The sequence below is a fragment of the Tyto alba genome, unplaced genomic scaffold (genome assembly GCF_018691265.1).
Source record: "Tyto alba isolate M040663 unplaced genomic scaffold, T.alba_DEE_v4.0 Super-Scaffold_40, whole genome shotgun sequence".
Classification (NCBI taxonomy): domain Eukaryota; kingdom Metazoa; phylum Chordata; class Aves; order Strigiformes; family Tytonidae; genus Tyto; species Tyto alba.
Genome location: NW_024881316.1, coordinates 48,780,114 through 48,795,700, shown reverse-complemented (window position 1 = coordinate 48,795,700; position 15,587 = coordinate 48,780,114). Strand labels below are relative to the sequence as shown.

General features: G+C 40.3%; 1 protein-coding gene across 12 annotated transcripts in view; it reads left to right on the top strand.

Annotated features, from left to right (window-relative positions):
* HMBOX1 (homeobox containing 1) overlaps positions 1 to 15,587 on the top strand; it is a 122,710-nt gene that overhangs the window by 62,208 nt on the left and 44,915 nt on the right. For all 12 annotated transcript variants that reach the window (XR_006166385.1, XM_042802975.1, XM_042802970.1 and 9 more), the window contains exon 5: positions 9,051 to 9,161. Coding sequence is in view for 11 of the 12 variants with exons in the window: in XM_042802975.1 (XP_042658909.1) it covers positions 9,051 to 9,161 (111 nt within the window). In the remaining variant the exon portion in view is untranslated. The remainder of the gene's footprint in view (positions 1 to 9,050; positions 9,162 to 15,587) is intronic.

Here is a 15,587-nt window from a genome sequence, read left to right as displayed (position 1 = left end):
GAAAATCAGATGTGAGGTTGAGGGGATGACCATAGTAGCTGAGATTTAACCTGGAAGGAGAAGTATTTCTCTTCTTGCCCTCTGTCTTCTCTCTTTCACATTCAGGACAAGTGAACAGGCTGCTGTGATATCTCTTCTTCCTTGGGTGTTTTCAGAGATTTACACAAAGAGTAACAAAGTCTTATTGCTTCTCCATGGGGTGGGGTGCTATTAGTTCTCCTTTACAGGCTCACGCTGCTTGTTGGGAACAGTGTAGCTGGTAGCATATTTAGAATCATAGAATTATTGAGGTTGGAAGAGACCGTTATGATCCTCTACTCCAACTGTTAACATAGCACTGCCGAGCCCACCACTAACCCACGTCCCCAAGCGCCACATCTGCACATCTTTTCAATCCCTCCAGGCATGGGGACTCCACCACTGCCCTGGATAGCCTCTTCCAGTGCTTGACAACCCTTTTGGTGAAGAAATTTTTCCTAATATCCAATAAAAACCTCACCCTGGTGCAATTTGAGGCCTTTTCCTCTCCTCCTATCGCTCATTACTTGGCAGAAGAGACCGACCCCCACCTCGTTACGCCCTCCTTTCAGGTAGCTGTAGAGAGTGAGAAGGTTTCCTCTGCTCCTCCTTTTCTCCAGGCTGAAAAATTCCAGTTCCCTCAGCTGCTCCTCCCAGGACTTGTGCTCCAGGGCCTTCACCAGCTTCACTGCCCTTCTCTGGACGCACTCCAGCGCCTCAGCGTTTTAGGATGAAGACTTGATGCTAAAATACAGATAGCTCATTCCCATGTTATACCTATAACATTTATTCATTTTTTAACACAAGCTTGAATGAAGATCTTGAAATACATCGTTTTTAAGGTTCCTTGATGACTAGGAATGCCAAACCAGCAGGAGGGAAGTTGTTCTTTTATGATATTTCCAGTATTTGAAATGTCATAAGAACCCATCTGGCTGGGAGCTCTGGGTTTGCAGACATGCAAGCAGTTGAGGCAGGCAGACAGAAATGGATGCTTGAGCCATGGAGCCAGGAATTCCTTCCATGTCTCCAACCCTTCTCTGTGATCTTGGGGCAAAATTACTTGTCATTCCCTGGTTTCAATTTTATCTGTAAAATCACGAGATTGACATTTTGTGTAATTCCAAGAAATGTTATTAGCCTTATCAGATGTTAGCACTAGTACTTAAAAAATTAAACACTAAGTGTAGTTGCTTAAATTGTACCTGAACGCTGAAGTTTTGGTAGCTAGTGGGTCACTCCCCTACTTTTGTGCAGCCCTTGCCTGAATATAGTCCTGGAATAACCCATCTCTGAACTAACCGCTGTATAGCACCCTTCACACCTACCAGCAAGTGAAACTAGCTTCCCCTTCAAGAGAAGTAATGCAAAGAGGAAAAAATTGCAGAAAAAGTGTCTTTCCAAAACAAGCTGGCGTTTTTAATTTTTTTTTTTTTATTTTATCAGTATGCAGGGTCGTTGATCCAGAATCACCCCACCAAAACTAAGACAGAGTCTGTATCAATAAAAGGAACAGATCTAATTATAATTAGCTAGGTGTCTTGCTGCGTGTCTTGATACCCCTGCAGACAGACTGTAGGAAAGTCAAGACCGGTCTCTTCACACCTGATCATTTTGCTCTTTCCATCCTCAGCGTACTCTCTTGGATTTCAGTTGTTAAAGTCATTAAGCTGGCACTTAGCCTTCAGGAGCTTTCATTGTTTGCTAGACTCTTCCTCTTGTTAGTAAAGGACACAGTCCACTTCACATAGTTGACTTTCACACCCATCCCACTCAACCCTCCTGCGTAACATGAGGGGGAATCCAGAATGTACTCACACAGTGTTTGGAGAAAATATTACTAGATGTCTCTTTTGAGCCTGTCAGTGGGACAGAACAAAGACTGAACTAATGGCACTGTGTTATTTGTTTTTTTTTTTTTTTTTTCAAGCCAAATCAATGGAAAACCAGGTAGATCTAAAGGTTAAATGGCTGCGTCCTTTTGCAGCTGTCCCAGTAGTGTTTCCATGGGCCTTTCAAATAAGAAAAGAAAGTGATATTTTGCACATGTTGTGGTTTCTCAAGCAGGGAGAGAGCTGCTTGAGTGCGCTGCACTGTGATGCACCAGTCTCTTCCTCCCGCTACCCTTTGCAGTTGAACTGTGTCATCCTCCATATGCTTGGTGCGAAGGTCTATGGGTGCTGATTCATTTTAAATATAACCCATAGCCTTGTGAAAGCAGATGTGTAGTACTTATGTGCCACTATGAAGTACGTAGTTATGGCTTATCTGAAAGAAATTGTAAATCTCAAAGAGATGTTTGAAGAGACCAGATTAAAGAGTGTGCTCAGCACTACCCAGGGAAAAACATCAGCTTCCTTTCAAAAGCATGGCATGGTGAAGAGTGACTGACAACAGCTCAGGACAGAGATCCAGAGCAGAAAGCATGTGTCCCAGGGCTCTCACTTCCAAAGTTGTCTTAGGCCTGATGAGTGGTAGTTGACTTCTGTATTCTTCAGACATATCCAACATCCCTCCCTATTCAGAGGTGAAACAGGCTCCCAAGAAAGGCCTGGAAACCACTTTTGGTTCATTAAAAAAGCAGTTTGTATAGACAGAGGTAATGCATTGCAGCATGTATCATCCCAAGTGGTATCATTTCAGTATTTACAGACAGTCTTACTGGTGAAGCTGTTCTGTAAATAATTCTGAAACAAGAGAAAAAATAGATAAAATCCAACAAGTGGTCAATAGCAGATGGGGTAGGGAAGGACTATAAGAGTGAAATGATACCTTTTTCAGAATACTGTTCAGCCTCCAGTGATCTGTGTCTCAGGGTCCTCTTGATTGTATTGCACGTTGAGGTGGAACCTTGTTCTGGCCAACGAAGAGGCTGTGAAAGAGCATGAAAGGAGGCAATTTTGCAAGAACAGATCAGCAACCCACAGAGGCTGGTGTGCCTGCAGCCTCCATCGCCGTTTGTTGTAATACAAACATAGCAGGCTGTTTCTGGAGTCTGTAGTGCAGATGTTGAGCATATTTAACTGGCCCATCCACTGATTACCACCCTCCATCAGCTGGGAGTCATTTGTTTAGCCCTTGAAATAAAGGCAGAATAGCGTGGCCTCAGCTTTTCACATTCATCTCTTCTGACCTGGGAAAAGAGGCAAGAAAGAAATGAAGCATTTATGGCTAGCTCTGCCCAGAAGGAGAGCTGTTTGGCTTGGCTACCCATGCTGTCAACTTTCTCCTTTCAGTCTCTATCAATTTCTTCACTACTCCAAAAAATTGTGTGTGTGGAATGGGAGGGGAGAATGGCATGGAGAGGGGAAAGGTGTAATAGTGCATCTGAACAGTGATACTAGACCTTTAGCTAGGAACCTAAACTTTTGCTTCCTTTTCTTAATTACAGCTGGGTTTGAAGTTGACCAAATTGGACATACAAGTGATGAACTTTAGCTAATCCAATGTATTTGCATGTCTTTAAATTGCAAGTCTTGGATTAGCTCATCAGAGAGTATAATGCTTCCCTGGTGCTTAGGACCATATTTGTCCCCATTCTGTATCTTGTCATGTTCTGTCCTTGGTGCAGGAACCTCTACTGCAATTTCTACCCCTTGAAACTTCCATTTTACTTTATTTCACAAATTCTTCAAGCCATTTAGGATTTTGTTCAGAAATACCTTTTTCCTTTTTATCATCTTAATTCTCATAGTGCAATGCATTTGCAGAATACCCATTCCTACATCACCCACAGTCCTGCAAAGCACACTGAGCAGCCTTGTATTTACAGACTGCAACAGTAAACAGCTTTTCCTTTTGTTTCTCCTGTGCTGCAGCACAAGGGGATGGAAGGTGATGGAGAGGGCGGATAGTTGAGAGAGGAACAGGGAGCTGAAGGTTCAAGTCAGCTGTTGCAGTAAAACAATTTTTTAGGCTCTCTTAGTCTTTGTAAAATTACCCGAAACTTTAAAAGTCATTTAGATAATGAATCTGACAGGGAAAATTAAACCTGGAAGACATTCTACAGGGCTGCCTTGTGTACCGAGAGAAGAGGGCAGATTGGAAAATAGTAACAGAGTATTAAATGGTGACTTGAAAATAAAGGAATGATTGATAAGAAGCAAAAACCTAGCATAACACTTATTAGTGCTGGTCCTAAATACAGGAGCTGCTTTTTATAGAAACTTTTTTAATGGTGTCTGTAATAAGATAAACAAGAAGCACTTGGGTTGGGCTCTGTATAAATAATCTCCTACTGATAAGAAAAATGACAGTATAAACAGGAGCTAATAATAGTTCCTGCTGAATTTCCTATCTTGTTATTTGAAGCTCCTTTTAACATAACTGCAGCTTACTTGGGGGTATGTATTTAGCTGTACATGTGGCAGGTGAGATGCCCAAATTTTATCAAGGATAATTTGAAGTCTTGTGCTGCAATTCGTACCTGGGTACCACGTAAGTTATGGTTAGAAGGTAAAGGATAGAGAGATAAATGTAAACTTATTAAGAGATGTTGTCTCTTAGCTTCCAAATGTAGATGGAGGGTGGGGAAAATATTTTCAGAAACTAACATCTTTCTCTTATGTACTACGGAAAAGGAGAGAGAGAGAAGTATACACAGATGAGCCCTTTTCAGCCAGGCTAAATGCTTTGATGGATGATGCCTCTGCGAGGTCTGAAAATATTACCTTTTCTATTTTTTACACATAGGGAGTGAAGGAACAAAAAAACCTTTCTTTCCTGAGGTCACAGTGGAAGCAGTCTGTTGCAGAGCAGGAATTTTAATTCAGATTTTTCAATTTTTAGGCCACTCTCGTAAAAACTAAACCACCATTAAAAAAAAAATAATCAACAATAAAATGCAGAGGGTTGGTTGGTTGTTTAAATAAACCCCTCCACATAACATACATTTTTTTCAGTGTGCAGTTCTACTAACTTTTCCAATTATTCTGCTTGTACAATTCAGCACTGTCCTACTGTCTCTGTCTTAATTGACACAAGATCTTCAGGATTTAGCTTTATAATATGCTAAACACACACAGCACCTAGGGCAGTGGAGGGCAGCCTTGAAGCACTGCTGTAACATATGTAAAATCCCTTAAGGTTTGGAACCTACACATGGGGATGATGAGCAAATGCAAATACAAACGAAGTGAAACTTAACTAGTTCCATTGTGAAAAGAGTTCAGAAAATTACAGAATTACTGATCATCTGAAATGACAAGAAACTGGATTTAAAAAAAAAAAATTTCCTTCTCTCTTTTTTTTTTTTTTTTCTTTTCCTTATACTCATGACAACACATGGAAAGATTTGTTTTTCTGTGATTTTTGATCTTTGCAGGTTCTCTCTGTAAACAAGCTTTGCTAATCTCCTAAATTGATAGATGTCCTTTGCAAGCACGTTTTATATGAATCTAGGACGTTGCTTACAAACTGAAGAATTAAAACAGTCAGTTTCTTTCTTCTCAAATCTGACATATTCCAGGTGCTTCTAAAATCTCTCCTGAAAGAAACATTAAAGAAATGCAAAGTAGAGTTGCTGAACAAATCTATCTGTGAAGGTGAAAACCAGTTACCAAAGACTTGATGAATAACAGTTTTGAGGGTTATGAGCAGATTTTTTCTGCAGATACCAGTTAAAAAAAAAAAAAAATTGCCATTTCTTTTGTTTATTTGAAAGGGAAACTTTTTCCCCAAATAATTTCTGTAAGAGAGAGTGAGGCTGGCCAGAAGAGCATGCGTGTACTGTCATCTCCATTTAGTTTACAATTAGGAAGCGTAACCTGCTATGGGGAGGAGTGACATGTGATGCAAGAAGTCAACATTTGAATGGCTATAATCCTTCATGATTACCACTTCTTCCTTCAGTATTTTCTGTGAGAAAACTAGTTATGCTCATTACAATGTGTTTGTGTCCCTGCTGATGCTGACCCCAGAGGATGGCATTCTTCCTTGAGGTCTGTGGTTCAGTTTGACAGTGAATTTCCTCAAGACAGCTGGATTTTCAGTACTCCAGAGAACTTATTTCATTAATCTGCTTCTGGCAGCAGGATGATTTCTTTTTTCCTGCCAGTGCAATTTCCTAAAGTAGCATGATTACAGACAATGTGACAGGATGGTAGTACTAGTCGTTGTCCCTATGAGTCAACTGTGCAAAACACACTTGAGATGCAAGAAACTCTGACATGACAATTTGGGATTTTGTTTTTTGGGGTTTTTTTTTTGTTTGTGTTTTTTTTTTTTTTTTGTTTGTTTGTTTTAAATTGAAAAGAATGAAGGATGGGTTTGTGATTAAGACACTATACTGGGATCTAGGAGATCCTGGATCAGTTCTGCTATTGACTCAGCATGTGACCTTGAATCAGTCAAGCTGTTGGGATATACAGTTCTGGGGTCTTTAAACCGAGCTGAGGTACAGATGAAAGGTATTTTATATCTTAAAAGCAAAAAGAGAAGGAGTGGAATAGGTAGAAGCCTTTAAGAAGCTCAGCTTTCATTACAGATCTCTGAAACAAGGTAAGAGAATAATAAAAAACAGAAAAGAATGATAGGAAATGGGACTCGAAAGGGTTTTCTAGAGGTCATCCACTGCATTCCTATGACCAAAACCAGGATCAGCTGCCTAAGCCATACCTGACACACCGTCTGGGTTTGCAGCATTGCTACAGAAGTCTGCTTGCCAAAGAGCAAAATGGGCTGTGGGCATTTTGCTAATTCAAAAAACTGCCATGGACTGCAGTGCCATTCACGATACCATAGTCAAATAATAATGTACTGAGAATTTATAGTGCATTCACTGAGTCTCTGCATCTTAGTGTCCTTTACAAAACTCCATTTCGCAGAAGAGACTTTATGAACTGTGAGGACTCGCAATGAGTCAAGCGTGGACATGGCAATACACAGCTTGAATCTTTTGGCTCCTGCTCCTTTGCTTTGTCTCGAGCACATTGTCTGAAGTAACTAACATCTGTAGCACTTTATGACAGTATCAGGCAGCCTCTTGAGCAGAATTTGGATTTTCCACTAAAGGACTCGAATGCCTTGCATTTATATCTTTTGTTGTTATCCATACACTCAACAAACACTAATTCACTGCAATAAGTGTAAATGGACTGTAGTAAACAAGTAAGTTAATCGTGCTGTTACCCATTGATTAATAGGAGCCATGCAGCCAAAAGCAGTGAGACACAGACATTTGTGTCCAACAGCACTGTGTTAAGGAAATGGCTTTTATAAATCATAATAGTAGGTGAAGGGCTGCAAATTCTCAAAACTTAGTCTTTTCACTGGCAATCAGGCATCTAGATTGCATGATTTCAACTAGACTGAAGCCTTGTTTAGGACCAGAGAGTTTTATCAACTTACATTGACTTCTTTTGGTAGTAACTTGTATAAGCATACACAGTTACTTGATACAAACTTGGCAGAATCTAAGGTTTGTGTTTGGTTGAATAATTCCACTTCCCTAGTACTATAAACTCAATTATATATCCCGGTGTGGGCCCCGGGGGTAGTCAACTCTTGCCTGCCTCAGCTGTTTCTGAACTCTTTCAGCTGTGGGGCAAAGCTCTGGGAAGGGGTGTTAAGAAGATCAGTAGATGTATGGGAAACAAAACCCAACCAGGGTAGGTTTTGTGGGCAGAGCTCTGTTGGATAGCAGTAAGCTTCTGTACTCGAAACAAAACACACCTATCCCTTTCCCCCATGATGATTAAAACTTCACAGGCTCCAGAATTCTGTGTAAGGAAGAACAGTTAAGAGCATAAACCCTGTGATTTTAAAAATCTGATTGGGGTAAAACCACCTGAATATGATACCTGAGAGTCAAATTGAATCATTCTAAAATTAACTGGCTTTAGTGCTCAATGTAAATAAAAAAAAAAAAAAGAGAGCATAGTAAAACCCCCTGTATTAGAAGTGGTAACACTACAGGGAGTTGTTTCTCATGAGTTAAATATGATTATGAGATCTTATAAAACCTTGATGCATCTCAAGAGGGGAGAGGTAGTTTGGTTTTGGTGTGAAAACCAGACTTCTACCTGCCTCGGTATTATCACCGAGCAGGTGGTGGCACAGGTGGTGTTCAGCAGTATATTGTTACTTTGGAGCACCTCCTAAAACTTTAGTTCTCAGGAGAGTTTAGATGTTGTTAACTCCTTCTGATAGCTGAAGAGCCTTGTAGAAAGCAGAGGGAGTCCTCCTACCTGAAGTAGTGCTTCAGTTATTCAGAAAACTACTTTTTTTTTTTTTTTTGGATATTTTCAAATGAACCTACAGTTCACCTCCTAGTCCACTTCTAAACCTCTTGCTTTATTTGGTTCCTCTCCTTCTAATCACTTCGTTTCCCTTTCTGCATTGATCCTTCATTCAGTGTTATGCTTTGGAAAGAAGTGTATTAACTTCTCGGGGTTTTTTTCTCCTTTTACTGTTTTATTGCTTTAAAAACTCTGGAACTTCTTGTCCCTAATCTTGCCTGGGTACCTAGAGCTTGAATCCTGCTTTGCTGACAGAAAGATGCCCTTTCTATTTTGTTTTCTGACCGTTGTTATAGCTGCTGATAGTTGGCTTGCTCCATTTCTGGGCTGATTTGATCTATATCACATAAACTGTTTCTATGTTTATCTCCCTTCTTATTCAAGCACTGGATGATAATGATCTCATATCATTTATATATAATAGTAGGCAGGGGACTTGTTCCCATTTCACAGATGAAGTTTAAGAACCCGGGAAGTTGTGGACAATTCAAGTCAGCAGTAGATTCAGCTTCCCAATTTGTGACCTATTTGTAGATTGATTGTGCTGATTCCAGGCTGTACCTTGAGGAAGGTTGAAAATAACAACAGGGATAAGTTAAAGCAGGTAGGGACGGGGCAGGGGTGGGAAGTTTGAACTCTACTTTCTCTGATTGAACCATTATGAGTTCCTGGGCTTTGTAAGACAACACCTTTTATCAGTATATAAACCACTTTAAAATGTTTTAAAAGGAGCAAGTTTTCTCTTTCTCTCTCTTTTTTTTTTTTTTTTTTGGTTCTGTTCTGTTTTTTTTACAGGTATCAGTCAGAGCCGGATCTCCCACTGGCTGTTGCAGCAGGGGTCGGACCTGAGTGAACAAAAGAAAAGGGCATTTTACAGATGGTACCAGCTTGAGAAGACAAATCCTGGTAAACAGATACAGCCTAAACATCTCCTGTTGTTTTATTTATGGAAAAGAAGCCTTTTGTCACTGGTTTTGATTATAACTGATCGTTCGCTTCTTGATCTGGTGTACTGAAGAGATATTCCCTCTGACCAGTTTACTTTTTAGGAGGGTAGGAACAAATCTGCACTTTCCTTTGCAGCAAATGATGCAGAGCTGGCTCATCCATTGCTCCAGTGCCTCGGTCACCATCACTTACCCTGTCCTCTCACTGCTAGCTAACTCTGGGCATTGGAAGCCATCAGTGAAGTTGTAGTTTGCTGATACAAAATACATGCTGAGGCTCTTTAGAACGAACGAATAAAAATCGTTCATAATGGCCGCATAATATCAAGTTGCAGCAAAAAGTACACAGTTCAGTGGAGAGGAACTTTGGGATAACTTCAGAGGGTTTTGGGTTGGATCTCAAGCTTATAGATGGGATGTTGATAGTTACGGTGATAAGTTGGAGATGCGTCTTTCAAATCCCACCTGTTTCTCCAAATCTCAAAATAGATCTTAAATATAAAAAGAGAAGTAAAGCTCCTCATTATCTTTAACTAACCAGCAATCTTCAAAATCACAGTTGAATTAATTTCCTTGCATTGTTCTTCTCCATAGATGTTGTTTGACCAACAGTTCTTATTTTTCCCGTTAGCAGTTTTCTTATAAAGATCAAAATATTTACGTTTAATTTCCTTTAAACAATGGCATGATTAAATTAACTGTGTAATTGTTTTAAGGAATTTAAGACTCAGGCTCTCTAATGTGAACTTGGCTTCACTATCTAGAATTCTATTAAGAAAAATTCCAGTGAAAACAGATCCTTGAAACTTCTGCTGTGTGTGTAAGCTGAAAATCGAGAGGCTGCAGTTGTCAGTTGGCCTGAGAATACTTCAGCTTAAAGTTGGGTGGGTTCACAGTGACAGTCGAGCCAGTCCTTTCTGTTAAGTGGCTAGAAAACTGTTTTAAAGAAGGAAAGTACCAAAGGTTGTGAGGTGCCAGCAAGGTGCGGGGATCAGAAGGAAGCCTTGGTTGTGCAGGGGCTGGAATTGTGATATGAAGGATCAGCAGTTACTGGATACAGCTGTTTGGTATCAGCTGCTTTGAAAACCTCGAGTTGTACCCTACGAAGTAACTCTCGGCCATTTCCCTTTGATGGAAGGTATTGCCTCCAAAATATTGGAGAGAACTAGTGGGTTTTTGGAAGGTGTGTTTGGGAAAAAAAAGCCCCACAAAAGTCCTGTCCTAATGATGAAGACTGTTTTGTGGATCTTTCCTTACAGCCTTTCATCTTTCCTTGCCAATGTCGTGTGGAGGTGTTTAAGAAATAGTATTCTGTGCTGGGATAAGAGAAGTCTTGTCAAACTTAGCACTAAAAATCTTTACTTCTGTCTCTTAACCTTCTTTCTTTCCCCGTATCCACAAGCTCACATCTTGTTTGACCTTTCGCTCTTGCGAAGTGTCTAAGGAAGACTTGGAACACTGAAGGTTACGGCTTAAATTGAAATGAATCGACATTAACCTCTACTTTTCTGATGCGCTGTCTTGCTGGGGTCTTGTTCACTTTTCCTTATACACATGTGGAAAAATTTCTTGAAGAGTGGTTGTCTGAGTCTAATCTTTTTTCAAATGAGAGATCTTGTACAGCATTTTCAAGAAGTATAAAAGGCAAAATGGCTTCTCTGCCTATGCCAAGGGACTATTTGGATACACTTAAATTCTCTTTAGAATCAAATAACATCTGTTTTCTTTTTAAAGACTGAGGTTAAAAGGGGGAACCCTCAGTTTTCCTGTAGCTGTTGGAAAAGTCTACCTGAGGAAAATGTTGTTGTATTTATTTATTGTAGGATAATCCACTGCTTTGAATGATTGCCACCTACTATACTGCAGGTCAGACTGACCAGCCAAGAGATATTTAACATCCATATGTGCAAGTGTTTACAGTGTATTAAGGAAGGTACCAACCTTGTCCAAAGAATCCTGGATTTAAATTACTGTTACAAAACCAATTTTGAGCCAAAATTTTTGATACTACTTATAGTATCCTGTGATTAGTAGATTCTACTAGCTGTTCTGCTGCCTTCTTTAGAGTCAGAAAATTGGGAAATCAGTAGAGCCCCCTGCTATGTGCACAAAGAAGCGATGCCATCACTGTGCTCTCTGTAGACTGTGAGAGATTGTCCTCCTTCGAAGAAATCTAAGAGATTAAATGACTGGCATGTGTTTTTTCCTATTCACTTCGTTATTAGGAAGTGACATTCGGTTTTCTATTCTTATATATCCCATCTCTGTCAATTCCAGCTACTGGGAATAAAATCTTAATCCTCCTTTGATAGAGGAAGGTGTCTCTGCGCCTAAGCACCTATGTATTTGAGTTACCAATGGGCAAAGTGAGGTCTTTGGGAACTTTCAGTTCCCTCAGTTCTTTAATTCCTTATTTTAGAAAACTGAATCATCAGAGTAAGACCACTTTCTGACTGAATTTGTTTGTGTAGTAATGGAAAGAAAACTTTCACTTAAAATGGAAACGGTTTTGAAGGACTAAGATGCCAGGTATAATCAATTTAGCAACTGTAACGGAAGGATAGTTGTTTCATGGAAAGGACTGGAGATCACTTGGCAGACCTGTAGTCTTTTCTTGTCTCTGCCAGTTTCTCTGTACGACTCGTAGCAAATGATTTCACCTTTGCACCTCACTTCCCCAGCTCCTAGATAAAGATGAGACCATTTCCTGTGCGTTACTTGCCTGCCTTGCCTGTAAGGTCCTCACAGCAGGGACTGTCTTTTACTATGCTTATATAAGCAAAAGATGACTTATAAATACATCAGCATATATTTTTATCTTTATTTTTTCAAATGTACAGTGGTGCTATATGATGCTTTAAATCATCCACAAGCAGTGCTGCATCTGCTAACCAAAGAACTTGGTGTTGTGGAGGCTTAGGGCAGTTTTGAGACATTGCTGCTGTTGAGACGTTGCTAGATGTTACTCCTATACAGAAAAGACTCAGCAATCCCATCACTTCCGTTATTTTTTTTGGTCTCTTGAATACGCTGTTTGTTGTTCACTTCGTTTTGATTTCTTATTTGCATGGGTACTTTCTGTATTTCTCCTGTCTTCGGTGGCGAGTGTTCAGGCAACAGCAGACTGGAACATTGCAAAAGAGGCTTAAGTCTCATGGATCAGAAAAAACAACCCGAACACCCCTCAACTCCCACTGTATGCAATAATGTTGCTCAAAAATTTCTTGATCAACATTTTCCTGGTAGGAGTGATGTTGGAGTTAATAGCAAAGCTGCAAATTCCAGTGTACTAGTGATGGTAAATTTTTCTGAAACAGTTGCCAATTAGGGTGAAAGACACGTTTTTGTTGAAGGGAAGAAGTCAGTGCTAAATGCTGGTGTTTGAAAGGTCTTTAATCCAATTAATAGGGATGCTTTTCATTTAGATCAGGCTTTATTTGGACTGGCACCACATCTCTTGTGTTTTGCAGAGGACTGAAAGCATTTTGGCAGTAGATAAATAGTATATATTTCAGAAGCCAGTATATGAGTGCAGAGTCCTATAATGTACTGATTTCCGCCCCCCCCCCCCCCCCCCCCCCCCCGAGCCCATGGGGTTTAAATAAATAAATATTTCTTTTTACGTTGGTAGTTGTTAGCCTAATTAGTTTGGCTAGCACTGGGTCTTAGGTAATGTGGAAAGTTTGTTACGGAATAACTTTAGCATGTCTTTTGCCTCTGTGTACTGTAAACTGAAGTTGGCACCTAGAAATGATGTGTTGAAGTTACAGATGGATACAGACTGCTTCCATTTAGGCTGGATATTTCTTTCTGCCAGTCTTCTGTAATAGGAAGGCAGCTGTGGTCACCTTGGAGAAAACCATGTGCTCTTTCTCCTTGAACAAAAGGGATAAAGAAAGGTAGTTATTATCAAGATGTAGCATCTCTTGCGTTATTCCCATAGCAATTTTGTTTAGCTATACAAAAAAGCTTACCAAAAAAACCCCAAAACAAACAAGCAAAAAAACCCACCCACAAACTAGGGGCTGGATATCCCGGGAGATTGCACTGAAAACATATTGCTGGTGATTTACTATTTTACAGGGCTGCAGAGGAAATTGTCCCTGCTCTGATCCTTTCCACCCAAGAAGTGAGCTCTGTAGGGAACCTTTTGCTGTGCAGGCTGCTGATTCAAATGTAGCCTGGCTCAGTAGTAACTGAAAGGTGGTTATCGTGATCTCGGGTCAGTCTGGCTAAAAATGTAGCATGACATCTGTTCTTATCAGTATATGATAGGTACTTGCTGGAAAGGCTTGCTGCTAAATGGCTTTTTGGAGCTGGGAGCTGGCCGGAGGCTTTGCTCCAACCATTCTGCGCATCGCCCCGGTGTGGCAGGGCCTCTCTGAGACCTGTGCTGTGGGTCAGCAATTGCATGGGATGCTTTTAAGAGCAACGCTCTTTCTGCAGGATAGCATCTGGGATGTGCTGAGAGGAGGCAGGCCTTTGCCCTGAGGAATTCTGAATACAAAGAGCTGCTTTCCAGTTGCGGAGCACCGCTCTTGCCTCTTCTCCCCACCTGCAGCATCCCCAAAGTCATACCCCACATTTCAGAAGATGCTGGCCTGCACAAAGAAGTTTCTGTATTGTTGCAAGAGGTACTCAGCACTGGCAGGTAGTGAGAGCTGTCGCTTTTCATTTTTCTCTGCGAAAGGAGTTCTTCCCAGACAGTTCACCTCTATACCCCTTATAGATGTTCTTGCTTTTTGATGCATATACTAAGATGAAAATCTCATACTGCATTCGCTCTGCTCATTCTGCTCTAGAGGGAAGTTTCGCTGCTTCTTAAAGGCTGTTTGAGGGGTTTGTAAAAAGAATCTGACCTAGTAACTAGGATGTAACTTATTAAGTTGTAAAGAAGTGGATTTGGATGGCAAGAAGATTACAATGAAGCATTGGAGCAGCAGAATAAATGCGATCCCCAAGTGCTCACTTAATTGAGGGGGATGAGGAAAAGCTCCATGGTTACCTTATCAAATGTGCAACAGCACATATGTCCACCACTTTAGCCACTCAGAGATCCAAGCACATTTTGGGCCTCTCTGTGCATTCAGATGCTTCCGTCTTTATGTGTGTGCAAAAACAGTGGTGGGTACTTGCTTGTAATTCTCAGCATACTTCTCTCTTACCTGCTGTGGATACTGATGTTACCTCATAGAAAAGAGAAATAGGTAAATTGATCTAGCAGGGCTACTAAAACGAGGGGGAAAAAAAAAAAAGGCATCTTGTGTGCAGTAAGCAAACGTATCGGTAGCAGGAGCAAATTTATGCTTTAAATGCAGATATTTTTTTTTTCAACCTTTGTCTGAAAAATCTTGGGCAAATTTAATGGAATTACTCTGCATCTCTTACCTTGATGTTACGCATCTCACTGATGTTCCTGTACTCTCCCTGTGAAATGAAATCCTCAGGTAGGGAGAGTATATTGCTAAGAAAATGGGGGGAAAGCTAATTTCTTGTCCTGTTCTCTCCTGCCTCTCTTTTAAATATATATTTTTTTAAAGTTTATTAGTTTTTGAAGCGTACTTAAAGCCTAGCATCTTGACCCAGACCCCTGAACTATGCAAATACTAGAAAGAGTAGATAAGGAACTTTTCCTTAAAATGGCCTCACAATGAATTGGCAATATAGGAAATGTTTCATGTGTCAGTAAAACAAAGTAATCTGTGTAGGCTCGTTAGCTGGGAATAGTAAGAGTCACTGTCTGTTGTACATGTAAGGCAGAGATTGTGGACTTAATTTCCTATAGACTTCTCCTGGATAAAATTTGTAAATTATTTTGGGCTCCACTACCTAACACAGATGCAAGCCCCTGGCAGTAAGGAAAATACTCATTTTGCATTTCTGGAAAGGAACATAGCCAAATGCATAAATAGCTAATTTCTTGCTTTTTAATTGTAGGAAGTTGTTTATTGGTTAAACTCTAAGTTCCCTTAACCCTTTTACTCTGTTTTAATTAAACAAGCAGTGTTGCTTCACTAACACAGTATGTTTTTATGATTGAATCCTAACCATTTTGAGCAAGTCTATGTACCCAGAGGGATTTGCTGTCTCAGCCCTGCTTTTACGTGTGCACAATACTGTATTCCTCCTGTGAGCAGAGCTGCCTGCTTCTCTTGGCTCTATTCAGGCTGGTTCAGTGCATGAATTCCAGTTGAGCTCAGTATGCATATGGGATATAGGTGGTGATTATCTTTTCATGCAACTGGGTTTTTTTATTTTTTGCACACAGAAACAACTATTTCTTCCCTCCAGGGGAAGTCGCTGAGCACAAAGCTGTCCTTCAGAACATACCCTGGTTTATGTATTAAAGCCCTATACCAGGTTCCTATCCTCACCAAGGGATATA